Here is a 17771-nt window from a genome sequence, read left to right as displayed (position 1 = left end):
ACCAAAATAAAAAAAAAATTAGTTATCCTATGTATACTTTTGTTGACTTTATCGTGTGTGTTATAAGAAACTGAACCTAGGGTCTCATGCATGCTAGGCATATACTCTATCTACTTCTATACTACACATAATCCCAACTACAGTGCACACTTTCATTTTATTTTATTTTTATTATACTAGAGATTACAGCCAGGGACATTCTACTTCTAAGCTATACCTCCAGCCCCTTCTCCCTTTTTGTGGTCCTGGGAATTGGACAAAGAGGCATCTGACCTCTGACCTACACCTCCAGTTTCTTTAAAAATATTTTTTTTACTGGGCATGGTAGAGCACACTTGTAATCCCAGCATTTGGGAGACTGAGACAGGAGGATCACAGTTTGCAGACAGCCTCAACTAGTGAGGCCCTTTGCAACTCAGTGAGACCCCGTTTCAAAATAAGGAATAAAAAATAGGGCTGGGGTGTGGTTCAGAGGTATAATGCCCCAGGGTTCCATCCCTAGTACCGTAAAAAAAAAAAATCTTTTGGTTTGCTGAGAGTCTCACTAAGTTGCTGAGGCTGGTCTTGAACCTTTGATCCTCCTACTCAGCTTCCCAAGTAATGGGATTACAGTTGTGTGCCACCACACCCAGATTAGTTCACACTGTAAATAAACTGAACAATACTTGAGAGGCTGAGACAGGAGAATCACGCAGGTTTGAAGCCAGCCTTAGCTACTTAGTGAGACTCAGCAACTCAGTGAGACCCTGTTTCCCAATAAAGAATAAAAAATAGGGCTGGGGTGTTGTTCAGAGGTAGAATACTCCAAGGTTCTATCCCCTGTACCACAAAACAAACAAACAAACAAACAAACAAACAAACAAACAAACAAACAAACAAACAGGAAAATGATTTAGAAAAGTGCTAGATTTCCTGGGTTACTGAACTTTGACTTTTCTGGAAAAAGTTAAACTAATAATAAACTAGATTAACAAACTGAATTAAACTGGATTGCGCAAGAAAAAATTCAAGGCCTAAGACACTGAAGAAAAACAAAGAACTAAATGTATTAACTGAATGTCAGGTTATTCCATTTTCTCCCTTAATCTTGTAAGTTGGAAATAGTATTAATCAATTACATATATATGGTTGTAAAATATATTTTTATATCTGTTAAATCTCTATATACATCTATACCGTGTGTGTGTGTGTGTGTGTGTGTGTGTGTGTGTGTGTGTGTGTACATACATATATTGGCACTAGGGACCCAAGGAATTTTACCTTTGAGATATATCCCCAGCCTATTTTATTTTTAATTTTGAAACAAGGTCTCACTAAGCTGTGGAGGCCTCATCACGTTACTGAGGCTGGCCACACACCTGTGATCCTCTGATCTTAGTTTCCCAAATACAGGGATTTCAGGTATGTACCACCATGCTTGGCTATATCACTTCATTTTTTAGAACAAAATTTATTCAAACAAGACTTGAATATCTGGGGGTATATTCAGGAATATGGTGAAATTTCATTACTATGGTAATAATCCAATACTTGCCATTTAATTCAACCTATAAATTATCATAAGATCTTATGATTTACTCTTTTCCTAGATTTGGGATGACTTCCAATTTTCTACTTTTTTCTTCATGGCACTGGGGATTGAACCCAGGGGCATTCTACCTCTGAGCTACACCCCCAGACCTATTTTTTCTTTCCTTCCTTTCTTCTTCTTCTTTTTATTTTTTGTGGTATTGGGGATGGAATCCAGGGGCATTCTACCTTTGAGCTACGCCTCCAGCTCTACTTTTTATTCTTTATTTTGAAATAGGGTCTAAGTTGCAGAGGCCCTCACTAAGTAGCTGAAGCTGGCTGCGAACCTTGATCCTCCTGCTCAGCCTCCCAATGCTAAGATTACAAGTGTGCACCACTACGTCAGGCTTATTCTTAATTTTCAAACAGGGTTTCACTAAATTGCTAAGGACCTCACTAAGTAGCTGAGGCTGGCTATGAACTTGTGGTCCTCCTGTCTAAGCCTCCCAAGTACTGGGATTACAAGCCTGTGCCACCATGACCGGTTTTGACATCCACTTTTTTTTTTTTTTTTTCTTAGATACTGGAGATGGAACCCAGGGGCATTCTATCTCCAAGCTACACCCCCAGCCCTATTTTATATATATATATATATATATATATATATATATATATATATATATATATATTTTTTTTTTTTTTTTTTTTTTTTTTTTTTTGTGGTACTGGGGGTGGAACCCAGGGGCTTTTCTATCTCCGGGCTATACTCCCAGACCTATTTTATATTTTATTTGGAAACAGGGTCTCACTTAGTTGCTGAGAGCCTCACTAAGTAGCTAAGGCTGTCTTTGAACCTGTGTGATCCTCCTGTCTCAGCGTCCCAAGTGCGGGGACTACATGTGTGTACCACCACGCCCGGCTTATTTTTCTATATTCTGAAACAGGGTCTCACTGAGTTGCAAAGTGCCTCACTAAGTAGCTGACGCTGTCCTCAAACTGTGATCCTCCTGTCTCAGCCTCCCGAATGCTGGGATTACAAGTGTGTGCCACCATACCCAGCTCTTACATCCACATTTTTTTTTCTTTTTTCTTTTTTTTTTTTTTTTGCGGGTCTGGAGATGGAACCCAGAGGCTTTTTACTTCCAAGCTACACCCCCTGCCCTATTTTTTAGTCTTTATTTTGAAACAGGGTCTCACTAAGTTGCGGAGGGCCTCACTAAGTAGCCGAGGCTGTCTGTGAACCGCGATCCTCCAGTCTCAGCCAGCCTCCTGAATGCTGGGATTACAAGCATGTGCCACCACGCCTGGCTGACATCCACATTTTTAACAGCATAAAAATAGTCCCTTAAACTCACATACTAGCCAGGCATGGTGGTGCATGCTTGTAATCTCAGTACTTGGGAGGCTGAGACAGGAGGATCATGGGTTCGTGGCCAGCCTCAGCTACTTAGTGAGGTCCCCTGCGACTTAGTGAGACCCTGTTTTAACATAAAGAATAAGAAATAGGGCTGGGGGTGTAGCCTGGAGGTAGAATGCCCCTGGGTTCTATCCCCAGTACCACACACACACACAAAACAAAACAAAAAACCTCACATACTATAATCTACTTAGCTATTTAATTTGGACATTTAAATTTTTTCCAATCTTTTACTCCTGTGAATTAAAATATTCATTGGAACATTATTATCTTTTGATTACTCTTAATCCAAATCTAGTTGAGTTTGCTATTCTATTTGTTTATTTATTTATTTAATTTTTGCAGTATCCAGGGGCATTGAACCTCCGAGGTATATCCCCAGCCTACTTTTTTTTTTTTTTTTTTTTTTTTTGGTACCAGGCAGTCTACCTCTGAGTGACACCTCTGGCCCTGTTTTTTTTTTTTTAACTCTTTATTTGGAAACAGGGTCTCACTGAGTTGCAAATGACCTCACTAAGTACCTGAGACTGGCCAGGAACCCATGATCCTCCTGTCTCAGCCTCTCAAATGCTGGGATTACAAATGTGCACCACCACGCCTGGCCTCCACTTTTTTATTTTTATTCTTAGTTTTGAAACAGGGTCTCACTAAATTGCAAAGGGCCTCACTAAGCAGATGAGGCTGGCCATGAACCTGCAATCCTCCTGTTTACACCTCCTAACTACTGGAATTAACAGCATGTGCCACGCACTGTAGCTTATTTGTTTTTTTGTGTGTGGTACTGAGGATAAAACCCAGTGGCATTCGACATCTGAGTTACACCCCCAGCCCTACTTTTTACTTTTTATTTTGAAACAGAGTCTCACTAAGTTGATGAGTCTCATTACTTGCTGAAGCTGAACGTGAACCTGCGATCCCCCTGTCTCAGCCTCCCAAGTGGCTTACAAGCGTGGGCCACCACACCCAGCTCTTTTTCTCCTTTTACTGTGCACTGTAGTCTCACATCATAATGTAATTCAGTGATGGTGACATACATGCTCAAAGCACTAGGTGAGCTTTCCCCCTCCCTCCTTATTCCTCTTCTTGGACACTGGTATTCATTCTCACAGGTGTACATGTGGATGGAAGTGATTCCTTCATTGATTCTCCCTCTCCTTCACTGAAGTTTCTCCTCTATCATCATCTGAATTCTCTCTGGTATCCTGATTAATTCCTGGCTTCTGCATATGAGAAAAAAAAAACTATGACCCTTCACTTGCTGTGACAGGCTAATCCCATTTAGTATAATGTTCTCCAGGTGCATCCATTTTCCTGAAAATGACATTATTTTCTTCTTTTTGTGCGTGTGTGTGGTACTAGGGATTGAACCCAGGAGCATTCTATCTCTGAGTTACACCCCCAGTCCTATCTTTTTTTTTTTTTAAGCAAGCTTTCACTAGGTTGATGAGTCTCACTACATTCTGAGGCTGTCCTTGAACCTCCAACCCTCCTGTCTCCAGCCTCCCCACCACACCCACCTTGTGTGTATATCCCATAATTTTGTAATTCATTCATCTGTTGATAGACACCTAAGTTAGTTCCATAATTTGGCTCTTATGAATTGTGCTGCTATAAACATGAATATGCATATTATTATGATTTTCTGTTTTCAGTTCCTTTGGAAAAACACCCAAGAATGATATAACTAGACCAATTTTCTCTAGAAACTTTCACTAGTAGCCAGGGGCATTCTACTTCAGAGCCATACCTCCAGCCCTATTTTATTCTTTTATTTTGAAACAGGGTTTCACTAAATTGAAAATGACTTCACTAAGTTACTGAGGCTGGCCAGTGCCTGTGATCTTGCTGTCTCAGCCTCCCAAGTACTGGAATTACAAGCATGTGCCACCAGCCCTGCTGCAAAATCACACTTTTATATGACTGAGCAACATCCTATTGTATAAATGTACCACAATTAATTTATTCATTCATCTGCTCACAGATATTAGATTTTTCCTCTCATTTTTGCCTATTGTGAATAATGCTATGTATCCAATTATTAAAATGAGTACTAATGCCGAGGGTGGTGGCACATGGTTGTAATCCCGGTGCTTGGGAGGCTGAGACAGAAGGCTCACAGGATTGTGGCCAGCCTCAGCAACTTAGTGAGACCCTGTTTCAAAATAAAAAAGAAAATGTGTCTGGGGGTGCAGCTCAGAGGTAGAAGTGGGTTCCATCCCCAGTACTACAAATACACACACAAAAGAATATTAGAAGGTAGCATACTTTTCTCATGCTTTAAATGCCTTTTCCTATGATAACTTCTGTAATATAAATTATCAAATATTTTCAAGACTCAGCTTTTCGTAGTCATAATTAAGTCATGATTCTCAAAATTAGGAATAGGCTAGCTAAGAATTCTTTTTATTTTTTAAGTATTTATTTTTTAGTTTTTTAGTTTTTGGTGGTACTGGGGTGGAGCCCAGGGGCTTTTCTACCTCTGGGCTACACTCCCAGACCTATTTTATACTTTATTTGGAAACAGGGTCACACTAGTTTGCTGAAGGCCTCACTCAGTTGCTGAGGTTGGCTTTGAACCTGTGCGATCCTCCTGTCTCAGCCTCCCAAACTCTGGGATTACAAGTGTGCGCCACCATGCCCAGCTGATAGCTAAGATTTCATATTCAAAAACATGTGAGCCACAAGTGATGGCACACACTTGTTAATCCCAGCATTTGGGAGGCTGAGTTAGGAGGATCACAGGTTTGCAGCCAGCCTCAGATACTTAGTGAGCCCTTCAGCAACTTAGTGAGTTTCAAAATAAAGAATAAAAAATAAGGCTGGGAGTGTAGCATGCCCCTGGGTTCCATCTCCAGTACTAAAAAAACAAAACAAAACAAAACAAAAAAAAAAACAAAAATAAAAAAACTGTGATGTTTAAGAAATGAATTTATGTCCCCAAAGCATCTTAACATTACAAGGAAATCCTACCTAATAATGTGTGTGTGTGTGTGTGTGTGTGTGTGGTACTTGGGTTTTAACTCAGGGGTATTCTACCTCTGAGCTACACCCCAGCCCTGTTTTATTTTTTTGAAACAGGGTCTAAGTTGTGAAGGGCCTCACAAAGTTGCTGAGGCTGGCTGCGAACCTGCAATCTTTATGTCTCAGCCTCTCAAGAATTAGGAGTACAAGGGTGTGCACCCATGCCCGGATGAGACCAATTTTATACAAGATATATACAAAGATTTTTTTTTTTTTGTACTGGGAATGGAACCTGGGAGCATTGTACCTCCAAGCTACACCCCCAGCCCCATATTTTAGTCTTTTTATTTTTTTTGTGGTACTGGGGTTCCTGGAAGCCCTTCTACCTCTGGGCTACACTCCCAGACCTATTTTTTATATTTTTATTTGGAAACAGGGTCTCTTAAGCCAATGCAGCTGGCTTCGATCCTGCGTGATCCTCCTGTCTCCGCCTCCCAAACGCAGGGATTACAAGCGTGCGCCACCACACCCGGCTTATACAAACATTTTTAATGTGTAATGTCTTGTTAACAATATAATCAATTTACATGATAACATGTAACATTCTGACATTCTAGGAAATTTCTTAGAAAGTTTAGATCATTTCAAAGTATTTCTTGGACTGTCCTTCTCTAATGTATCTTTAGTAAAATTAACTATTCTTAGTTGGGGTTGGTAGTGCATGCCGGTAATCCCAGTACTTGGGAGGCTGAGACAGAAGGATCATAGTTTTTAGGCCGGCACCCTTTTGCTTAGCAAGACCCTATTTCAATATAAAAAGGGCTGGGGTTGTAGTTCAGAGGTAGAAAGCTTCTGGGTTCAATCCCCAGTGCCACACACAAACTATTCTTTATGTTTCTATATAACCTATTAAGACTTCTATAATGCTCCTATATAGCTTGTTAGTTCTGGTTACCAAACATTCAGTTAAGACCATGAACTAGGTGTTAACCAGGTCATATCCTCAGCACCTAGTAAAGTACTTGACACATAGTGTATACTTAATGTTGTTCAAATAAATGAAATAATAATAACTATTATTATTATTCACATATGGGGGATTACAAAATTAGAATGGAAAACAAACTGAAAGAGGTATTTACTGTTTTATTCTGAAAGATTTTCCCACTTCTTGTTCTGCTTTCAGACACATCAAGTTCAGATGTTTTATTGACTAATTGCTCAACCTAGAAAATAAATTACACAAAACCATATAACAAAACTAATAATTAACAAATGGGGTTTGAAAATTTAATGACATAAAATGTAGGGTCTTGTTATATAAAATTAATGAAAAAATAATTTCAAATTGATTCGTACTGCTAAAGCACTAAAGTAAAGGAGAGTAGTCAAGCATGATGGCACACGCCTGTAATCCCAGGACTTGGGAGGCTGACACAGGAGAATTGCAGATTTGAGGTCAGCCTCAGCAACTTAAGGAGACCCTGTTTCAAAATTTAAAAAATAGGGCTGAGGTGCAGCTCAGAGGCAGAATTCCCCTGAGTTCAATCCTCAGTAACCCTTTCCCCAAAAATAGAGTGAAGCTGACACTGCACACAAGTGATCACTGAACTGAGAGGGCTCTAAATGATCACTAGGCACAACCCTTCCAGAAGCTATAAATTTTAGCCACTCCTATTTGAAAGGGCACTGGCAGAGGAAGGGGGACAATTAATCATCAATCCTATTATTTTCAAATTCACATTATCTAAATCGGTTACTTTAGAATTTTACTGTATTATATATGAAAAACAAAAACATATTCTGCTCTATAGCATCAAAATTATATTTATAAATACAAAGCAGGGTGGAATAAATAATTGCATAAGATTATGTCTACTTCTGCAATTCTGAGATACTATGAATACTATTAAGGTTTATTATTAAACAAATTTACAGTAATATATCAAAACTTTTCAAGATATAACGGATAGTTTTTATAAACAATATTCTAAATTTTAATTTTATTCTAAAACACCTAGAATAAGAAAATCTGAGAAATAACTGAGCAGTTAAGCAATCATTAAAAAAAAAATCCAGTTAAGAAGAAGATGAAATTATTATGTTTATACCTGAGAATGAGAAATTGAAATTTTTGGGTTTTCTTTACACTTTGTAATTTTATCTTCCTCACAAACTAAATTTGGGACTGAAAAAAAGAAGCAAGTGTTAAAATGATATAACATAAAGCTGGTAGTTGATCTACATTAATTTGTTAACTTCCTACCTCCAACTTTAGAAGCTTCAGGGTTTTTTTTCTGAATTTCCATTTTACTTCCAAAGTCAAAATCATCCTACATAATCATGTAAAGAAAAAAATGAACACATATCAAAAATAAATTAAAACAATTGTATAGAAGTATTTATGAACAGATTTGTTTTATGTTAGGGCTAAATAGACTATGCAGGGCGTGGTGGCACACGCTTGTAATTCCCATGCTTGGGAGGCTGAGACAGGAGGATCACAGAGGTTTGAAGCCAGCCTCAGCCACTTAGTGATGCTCTTAGCAACTTAGTGAGACCCTGTTTCCAAATAAAGTATAAAATAGATCTGGGAGTATAGCCCAAAGGTAGAAAAGCCCGGAGGTAGAAAGCCCCTGGGTTCCACCTCCAGTACCACCAAAAAAAAATATAAATAAAATAAAGACCACAACTACTTTATGCTTGTTAGAAATAAAAGCAGTCCAAGAATTACTATCACAAGGCAACTTATTTATCTGAACAAAATATAAACTATTTTTCTTATAAAATTGCTTTAAGGACAAATAAATAAAACATACAACTTCCTTTTGTTGTAGTAATGGGGATTGAACTCAGGGGTATTCTACCTCTGAGCTGTGTCCCCAGTCCTTTTTGTTTTGAAACAGGGTCTGGCTAGGTTGCTGAGAGCCTCATTACATTGCCGAGGCTAGCCTAGAACCTGTTATCCTCTGTCTCAGCCTTTCAAATACTGGTATTATAGGTGTGTAAAATCAAGCTGGGCCTCAGTTTTCTTTACTTTTTTATTTTTTATTTTTACCTCCGGGCTATACTCCCAGACCTTTTTTATATTTTATTTGGAAACAGGGTCTCACTAAGTTGCTGAGAGCCTCACTAAGTAGCTGAGGCTGGCTTCGAACCCATGCGATCCTCCTGTCTCAGTTTCCCAAGCACGGGGATTACAAGCGTGCGCCACCACGCCCGGCTTTCAATTTTCTTTAAAATGCACAATAAAACCTTTTAATTTAATGCCATCCCCTTTAATCCTTGTTTTCATTTCTTGAGCTTTGGGAGTCTTTTTGTTGTTGCGGTTCTGGGGATGGAATCCAGGGGCATTCTACCTTCAAACTATACCCCTAGTCCTATTTTTTATTCTTTATTTTGAAACAAGGTCTCACTGAGTTGCTGACAGCCTCACTAAGTAGCTGAGGCTGTCTGTGAACCACGATCCTCCTGTCTCAGCCTCCCAAATGCTGAGATTACAAACGTGCACCATAACGCCTGGCTGGAAGTCTTATTGAAGAAGTTTCTATCTGTGCTTATATGTTGGAGTGTTTGTCCTATGCCCTACTCTAGTAATCTCAAAGACTCTGGTCTAATTTTCAAGTCTTTGATCCATTTCAAGTTGACTATTGTACAGGATGAAAGGTAGGGATTTAATTTCATTTTTCTACAAACATACAAATACACACTGCACAACAATGGAAACCATCAATAGTTTAAAAAAAGAGCCTACAGAATGGAAAAAGATCTTTGCCAGCTATTCCTCTGATAAAATGTACAAAGTACTTAAAAGACTAAAAATAAAAAACTCAATCAAGAAAAGGGCAATAGATCTGGGCATGGTGGTACACACTTGTAATCCCAGTACTTGGGAGGCTGAGACAGGAGGATCACTGGTTCAAGACCAGCCTCAGCTACTTAGAGAGGCCCTCTACAACTTAGTGAGACCCTGTTTAAAAAATAATAATAATAAAAAATCGGGCTGGAGTTTTAGCTCAGAGGTAGAATGTACCTGGGTTCCATCCCCAGTACCACACCAACAAAAAATAAATAATAAAATAAAAAAAGAAATGGGCGCCGTGCATGGTGGCGCACGCTTGTAATTCCCGCGCTTGGGAGGCTGAGACAGGAGGATCGCACGGGTTCGAAGCCAGCCTCAGCTACTTAGTGAGGCCCTCAGCAACTTAGTGAAACCCTGTTTCCAAATAAAATATAAAAAAGGCCTGGGCGTATAGCCCGGAGGTAGAAAGCCTCTGGGTTCCACCCCCAGTACCACACAAAAAAAAAAGGAAAAAAGAAAAAAAGAAAAAAAAAAAAAAGAAATGGGCAATTGAACTATATAGATACTTCACAAAAGAAGAAATACAAATGACCAATAAATACATGAAGAAATTCTCAGTATAATTAGCAAACAGGGAAATATAAATCAAAACTACACTAAGATTCCATCTAATCCCAATTAAAAATGGCAATCATCTTGGGAGGCTGAGATGGGAGGATTACAGTTTGCAGACAGCCTCAGGTACTACTTAGTGAGGCCCTTTGCAACTCAGTGAGATCGTTTCAAAATGAAGAATAAAATTTTAAAAAAGGACTGGGGGTGTAGCTTGGGTAGAATGCTGCTGGGTTCCATCCCCAGTATTGAAAAAAAAAAAAAAGGCAATCATCAAGAAATCAAATAGCCGGGCGTGGTGGCACATGCTTGTAATCCCTGCACTTGGGAGGTGGAGACAGGAGGATTGCGCAGGTTTGAAGTCAGCCGCATTGGCTTAAGAGACCCTGTTTTTATTTATTTATTTATTTATTTATTTATTTATTTATTTATTTATTTATTACTTTTTCCTGGCCTTTAATTTTTAATTAATTAATTAATTAATTAATTAATTTGGTGGTTCTGGGGTTCCTGGAAGCCCTTCTACCTCCGGGCTATACACCCAGACCTATTTTTATATTTTTATTTGGAAACAGGGTCTCTTAAGCCAGCACGGCTGGCTTCAAACCTGCGCGATCCTCCTGTCTCCGCCTTCCCAAGTGTGTGCCACCAAGCCTGGTGTGAGACCCTGTTTTTAAATAACAACATAAAAATAGGTCTGGGAGTATATCTCAGAGGTAGAAGGGTTCCATCCCCAGTACCACACACACAAAAAAGAAGTCAAACAATAATAAATGTTGGTGAGGAGGTGGAGAAATAAGAGACTCCTATACACTGTTGTTGGGGCTGTAAATTAGTGCAGCTGCTGTGGAGATTACTCGGAAAACTGGAAATGGATCCACTGATTACTCAGAAAACTGAAAATAGATCTACCATATGATACAGTTAGACCTCTCCTGGGTATCTTTCCAAAGGGACTGAAATCAGAGTATTATTATAGCGATAGACAGATATCCATGTTCATAGCAGCACAATTCACAGTAGCCAAATTATGGAACCAACATAGGTATCCATCAACAGATTATATATATAATAGGTCTGGGAGTGTAGCCCGGAGGTAGAAGGCCCTGGGTTCCATCCCTAGTATCACCATCACAAAAAAAAAAAAAAAAAAATAGAGCTGGAGGTGTAGTACAGAGGTAGAATGCTTCCTAGTTCCACCACTATCAGAAAGAAGATTTTACTATTGTTGAAGGCACTGAATTAGTCATGAGAGCTATTAAAATCCTTAGAATTCTGTTGAACATCTCCTAACTATTGTACTTTGTAACTCTTTACATATACTCACACTTATACAATCATCTTGTGTATCATCTTTGTCCATCAGAATTTTGTGAAATGGTGTTTTTAATTGTTTTGGTGATAGTATCGTTGAGTCAATATTTTCCATTCGTTCTTTCTCAGTGGTTACTTTTACTTTGAAGGTGTGAAAAGGTGTTGGGACTTCTCCCACATTTAAGTACATAGGCTCTCCTTCAAATATTACTCCTTCACTATCACCTTCTTTAAAACCAGGAGGCTGGTAATCTGGAGGTGTAACTGCAAAAAAAGCATTAACTATGCTATTCATAAATTGAGGAAAACTGTATTACTCTTAAAAAACATATGCATATTAAATTTCAGAGAATATAGAAGGATGCAGACTAGAATAAAAATGGCCCTCCTAGCATCTCAAAGACTTCATTTTAATCCCTAAAGATAACCTTTGTTTTCTCGATTGGCTGTGTAACCTTGAGCAAATTATTTATTACCTCTTGGTTTACTTATCTGTCAAATGGGGAAAATAGTAGTACCTACCTTCATAAAGTCATTGCAGGTATAAAATGAATTAAGACATAAAATGTTCAGAACAGAATTGACATGGGTTCCATCCTCCCCACCCAAAAGAAAGATTTTAGGTTTGAGGCCAACCCTTGGCAACTTTAGTGAGATCCTGCTTCAAAAATAAATCATAGCCGGACGTGGTGGCACACACCTGTAATCCCAGCATTTGGGAGGCTGAGACCGGAGGATCGCCGTTCGTGGACAGCCTCAGCTACTTAGTGAGGCCCACTGCAACTCAGTGAGACCCGGTTTCAAAATAAAATAAAGAATAAAAAATAGGGCAGGGGGTATAGTTCAAAGGTCGGATGCCCCTAGGTTCCAGCCCCAGACCCACAATAAAATAAATAAATAAATAAAAGCAGGCTGAGCATGTGGCCTCAGTACCCCCCCAAGATCCCCAAATACTGATGTTATTTTTATCATGTTTTCATGCGTGTAGTGCTAAGGATTGAACCTAAAGGCCTTCTACCTCTGAACTACATCCCCAGACTTTTTTTTTGGTGGTACTGGGGATGGAACCCTTCTACCTCCGGGTTACACTCCCAGACCTATTTTTATATTTTTATTTGAAAACAGGGTCTCTTAAGCCAGCAAGGCTGGCTTCGAACCTGCGTGATCCTCCTGTCTCTGCCTCCCAAGCCTGTGCCACCACACCCAGCAGACTATTTTTTTTTTTAAACAAAGTCTCACTAGGTTGATGAGAGTCTATTTTCTGAGTCTGTCCTTGGACTTGCAGTCCTCCTGTCTCAGCCTCCCAAGGACTAGGATTACAAGTGTATACCACTATGCTCAGCTTCCCAGCTTTATTTTTATATTTTATTTGGAAACAGTGTCTTGCTGAGTTGGTTGCAAGCCTCCCTAATTTGTTGAGGGTCTTCTAGAACATGCAGATACTCTGTCTCTGCTTCTTGAGTACTGGGATTACAGGCATGTGCCACCACGCCTAGTTTCAAATACTGATATTAAATGTAAATTTTATAATTCCAAAAAGCATGTAACAATTTATGTGCTAAAATATTTGGAATGGAAATCAACCGTTTCAAGAATAATAAGGCACACAGGTGCCAACTAAAACAGGACATATTGCAAATAGTACCTTCATCGTAGTAAAAAAGTTTCATTGTCAAACAAACATCGTTAGGTAAGGGTCCCAGATTTTGCATTAGAATATAAATCTTGCGAATGAGGAGAATACTTGCTTTCTTGGTGTCAGCAGATGACATATTAGATTCATTGCTTTGATTTTTACTAGAAGAGAATCATATGTTAAATTGTTTTATAAAACTGTGGCTCTTAATATCATAACTTTATATTCATTTTAACTATTTGAGATTCATATTCTTATTATAGCATTACGTTTTTAAGTTAAAAGTTACCATAAAATTTTTCTTTTTTTTTGTGGTGGCACTGGGGATTGAACTCAGGGGCATTCTACCTCCAAGTTACAAACCCAGCCCTATTTTATTTTTATTTTGAAATAGGATCTCACCGGGCATGTTGGCGCTCCTAGCACTTGGGAGCCTGAGACAGGAGGATTGCACAGGATTGAAGTCAGCCTCAGCTACTTAATGAGGCTCTCAGCAACTTAGTGAGACCCTGTTTGCAAAAAAAGTATAAGATAGGTCTGGGAGTGTAGCCCAGAGGTAGAAAGCAAATAGGGTTTCATTAGATTGATAGTCTCACTACTTTCTAAGGCTGTCCTTGAACCTACGAATCTCTTGTCTTAGCTTCCCTAGTACTGGGATTACGAGGATGTGCCACCACACTCAGTCAGCTCTATAAAGTTTTTTTTTTCATTATTTGAAACTGTTATGCCCAGATCTTGAATCCCCATCTATAAACTTTCCTTTTTTTTTTTTTTTTTGTGGTACTGGGGTTCCTGGAAACCCTTCTACCTCTGGGCTACACTCCCAGACCTATTTTATATTTTTATTTGGAAACAGGATCTCTTAAATCAGCAAGGCTGGCTTTGAACCTGCATGATCCTCCTGTCTCCGCCTCCCAAGCACGGGGATTACAAGCATGCGCCACCACATTCTATAAAGTATTTTAATATGTCATATATATATATATATATATATATATATATTTTTTTTTTTTTGCGGTACTGGGGATGGAACCCAGAAGCATTCTACCTCCAAGCTACACCTCCAGCCCTATTTTTATTCTTTATTTTGAATAAGGTCTCACTGAGTTGCAAAGGACCTCACTAAGTAGCTGAGGCTGTCTGTGAACCGTGATCCTCCAGTCCCAGCCTCCTAACTGCTGGGATTATAAGCATGTGCCACCACCCTCAGCTAGGGTACAGCCACATCTTAATAGCTAATTGGGGTTGGAGAAATTTCAGAATTAATCTTGAAATTCACCTATACAGCATTAATGAATAAAATGGTAATCTGTAATATAAAAAGAAAACTAGAACAATACCTTATGAAGTCCATGACTGGTCCATTTTTGGTGTACTTGAACTTAAACTGGTAACATTCTGAAATTGTCTTAAAATAGAAAACACTGTAGTTATGTAACTCATAAATAGTTCTGGCTGCCAAATAGCCATATACTGCTTTTATTTGACTCTAACATTCAGTCAATAGTTATTTCTTTTTCTTTTTTTTTTCTTTTTTTTTTTTTGCGGGTCTGGGGATGAAACCCAGGGGCATTCGACCTCCAAGCTACACCCCCTGCCCTATTTTTTATTTTATTTATTTATTTATTTATTTGTTTTTTTAATTGGTGCACTGTATTCATACATCATAGTGGGATACATACTTCTGTAGACATACATGCAGACATCACCCAGTCAGCCCCGACCCGATCCCCACCCCATTCTCTCCCCATCCCTCCCTCCCATGCTTGGCTTAGTGGTTGACATCTAGTATAGAAATTTATCCAATATTAAAAATGATAATCTCACATAACAGTTTCATTTGTCTGATACCAAGCTTTTGATGACTTAAAGATAACATTTCAATATTTCTTTTTACTTTCTTTCTTACCAGAGAATATTTTTTTCTATTTTTTTTAGGTGAAACTATCATATATTTATATATTTATTTTTCAGAAAAAATATCTATCCTAATATGGAATATGGACTCTAGATACCCAAAACGGTCTTGAAAAAGAACAAAGCTAGAAGATATATATTTTCTGATTTCAAACCATATAAAGCTACAATAATTCAAACAGTGTAGTACTATTCTAAAGGCAGATATATAAACCATTGGAGTTAAATAAAAGCCTACAGCTAAATTCTTCCCTATATTGTCAAGTTATTTTTGACAAGGTTTCCACGAACATTTGGTGGTAGAAATAATAATCTTTTAACTAAATATTGTTGAAAAATAATAATTACATGGAAAAGAATAAAATTGGACCCTTACCTAATCCCATATACAAATATTAACTCAAAATAGATAAAAGACCTAAATATAAATCTTAAGACTATAAACTTTTAGAAGAAAATCTGGGTCATAAAACCTCACAACATTGAAATTGGCAGTGATTTCTTGGATATGATTTCAATGGCACAGGCAACAGAAGAGTATACAAACTCCCTAAAAAATAAAAAAATATTGTATATCCAAAGACAATGTAAACAGAGTTAAAAGTTACTAATAGGCCGGGCGTGGTGGCGCACACTTGTAATCCCCGCGTTTGGGAGGCAGAGACAGGAGGATCGCACAGGCTCGAAGCCAGCCGTGCACGCCGGCTCAGGAGACCCTGTTTCCAAATAAAAATGTAAAAATAGGTCTGGGAGTGTAGCCCGGAGGTAGAAGGGCTTCCAGGAACCCCTGTACCACCAAAAAAAAAAAAAGTTACTAATAGAATGGGATAAAATATTTCCAAATGCTATATCTGAAGGTATATTAATATTCCAACTAGAAATCCTAAAAATTAACAATAAAGGCAAACAATACCATTTAGAGATAGGTAAAAGACTAACATAAATAATGAATCTCCACAGATAACCAATCTTAGTTGTCTGTTGGATGAAAAATCTTGTTTCTCTGGTTCTGGTGTGTGTTACCTATTTCTTCTTTGTAGTTAATTTCTTTGAGTATTTTCTCTAGCGCTGGTTTTGAAAACATAAATTCCTTCAGTTTCTGTTTGTCATGGAAGCTTCTTATTTCTCCATCTAATTTGATAGAAAGTTTTGCTGGGTAGGAAATTTTTGGCTGGAAGTTGTTTTCTTTCAGAGTTTGGAATATGTTACTCCAAGCCCTTCTGGCTCTCATGACTTGGTTTGGGAAGTCTGGAGTGATTCTAATTGGTTCACTTAGCCCTTTGTTTTTGTTGCCTTTAAGATTCTCTGCTTGGCTTCCACATTGGTCATTTTGACAATTATGTGGCGTGGGGATCCTCTTCTCCGATCCTGCCTAAAGGGAGTTCTATAAGTTTCCTGGACCTGTGTATCAACCTCTTGCTCTATGTTTGGAAAATTTTCTGCTATTACTTCCTTGAAGAGATTGTTGATCCCTTTGGTTTCACTTTCTTTTCCCTCCTCTATTCCAATTATTCTTAGGTTAGCTCTCTTAAAATGGGCCCATATTTCTTCAATATCAGATTCCTGCTGTCGGATATTTTTTTCTAGATTAGAAACTATGCGTTCATTTTTGGAATGATCAACTTCTAAGAGCGAGATTCTGTTCTCTATGTGGTCTAATCGGTTGTTTGTGCTTTGAATTGAGGCCTTTACTTCATTAATTGCATCCTTTATCTCTTTTTGGCTCTCTCTGAGTTCTTTTCGAAGCACCTCTATTATTTCTACAGTTATTTTCCTGATTTGATCTTCTAGAAATCTCTGATTTTCTGTTTTATCGGGTTCTGATGTTGTGGGCATTCATTGCTCCAGTATTATTCCTCTTTCCCATGATTTTGGAAGTTTGTGCCTTCTCTGGGTTCTTCCCTTGGGTCACTATGACTTCACTTAAGGTGTTCTGGATCTCGAGTCAGTAGTATCTCAGACTCCACTACTCCTTTACTGGGTTGTATCACAGAGTCTTCGACCCAGAGAGTCGATAGAGGCTGCTTTAGACTGTGGGGGGTGCCAGGTTGCACGTTCTCCTATGGTGTGATATCTCTGCCACCGCCACTCCCCCACTGGGTCAAGTCCCAGGGAGTACAATACTGGGATTTCTCCTCTGTGGCCCGCAATTTGACTCACTGTTCTTGAGTATGCAGATGTAGCTGTACTGGACTCGGTGAATTCGCTGCTGCTGCTGCCGTTGGCAATATGGCGCCGCTGCTACGCCCTCGGCCGTGAGGATGGCGTATTTCTTCTTGGTTTTGAGTTCCACTCTGAATCCCTGCAGCGTGTGCTGAGCTCAGCCACTGGGAGCTTTAGATGCTCCCTGCGCCGAGAAATCCCGCCTGGCTGTTCCGCAGCAGCTCACCTCGGCTTGCTGTAGCTGTCTGGTGAACTCGCCGCTACCGCCGGCAGTAAAGCGCTGCTGCCGCGTCCTCGGGCGTGAGGCCGGTGTATCTCCTCTGTGGCTCTGAGCTCTGTTCTCAGTCTGCTTTCTCTCTGGAGCCTGGTGATTTTTTTCTCTGATGATGGTGTTTTCTGGCTATGAAAGGTGCTGATTTTGTGGTAATGGAGATTGGTTG

At 39.0% G+C, this 17771-nt stretch overlaps 1 protein-coding gene across 1 annotated transcript in view; it reads right to left on the bottom strand.

Annotated features, from left to right (window-relative positions):
• HORMAD1 (HORMA domain containing 1) overlaps positions 1-17771 on the bottom strand; it is a gene marked incomplete at both ends in the record, with an annotated part of 36357 nt that overhangs the window by 2228 nt on the left and 16358 nt on the right. The window contains 6 exons of the mRNA XM_080691608.1: positions 7030-7113; positions 7999-8075; positions 8154-8220; positions 11629-11879; positions 13261-13412; positions 14592-14659. Coding sequence (XP_080547734.1) covers positions 7030-7113; positions 7999-8075; positions 8154-8220; positions 11629-11879; positions 13261-13412; positions 14592-14659 — 699 coding nt within the window. The remainder of the gene's footprint in view (positions 1-7029; positions 7114-7998; positions 8076-8153; positions 8221-11628; positions 11880-13260; positions 13413-14591; positions 14660-17771) is intronic.

The sequence above is a fragment of the Muscardinus avellanarius genome (assembly GCF_963383645.1).
Source record: "Muscardinus avellanarius genome assembly, chromosome: 3".
In the NCBI taxonomy this organism is placed as follows: Eukaryota; Metazoa; Chordata; class Mammalia; order Rodentia; family Gliridae; genus Muscardinus; species Muscardinus avellanarius.
This window is presented reverse-complemented; position numbering and strand designations above follow the sequence as displayed.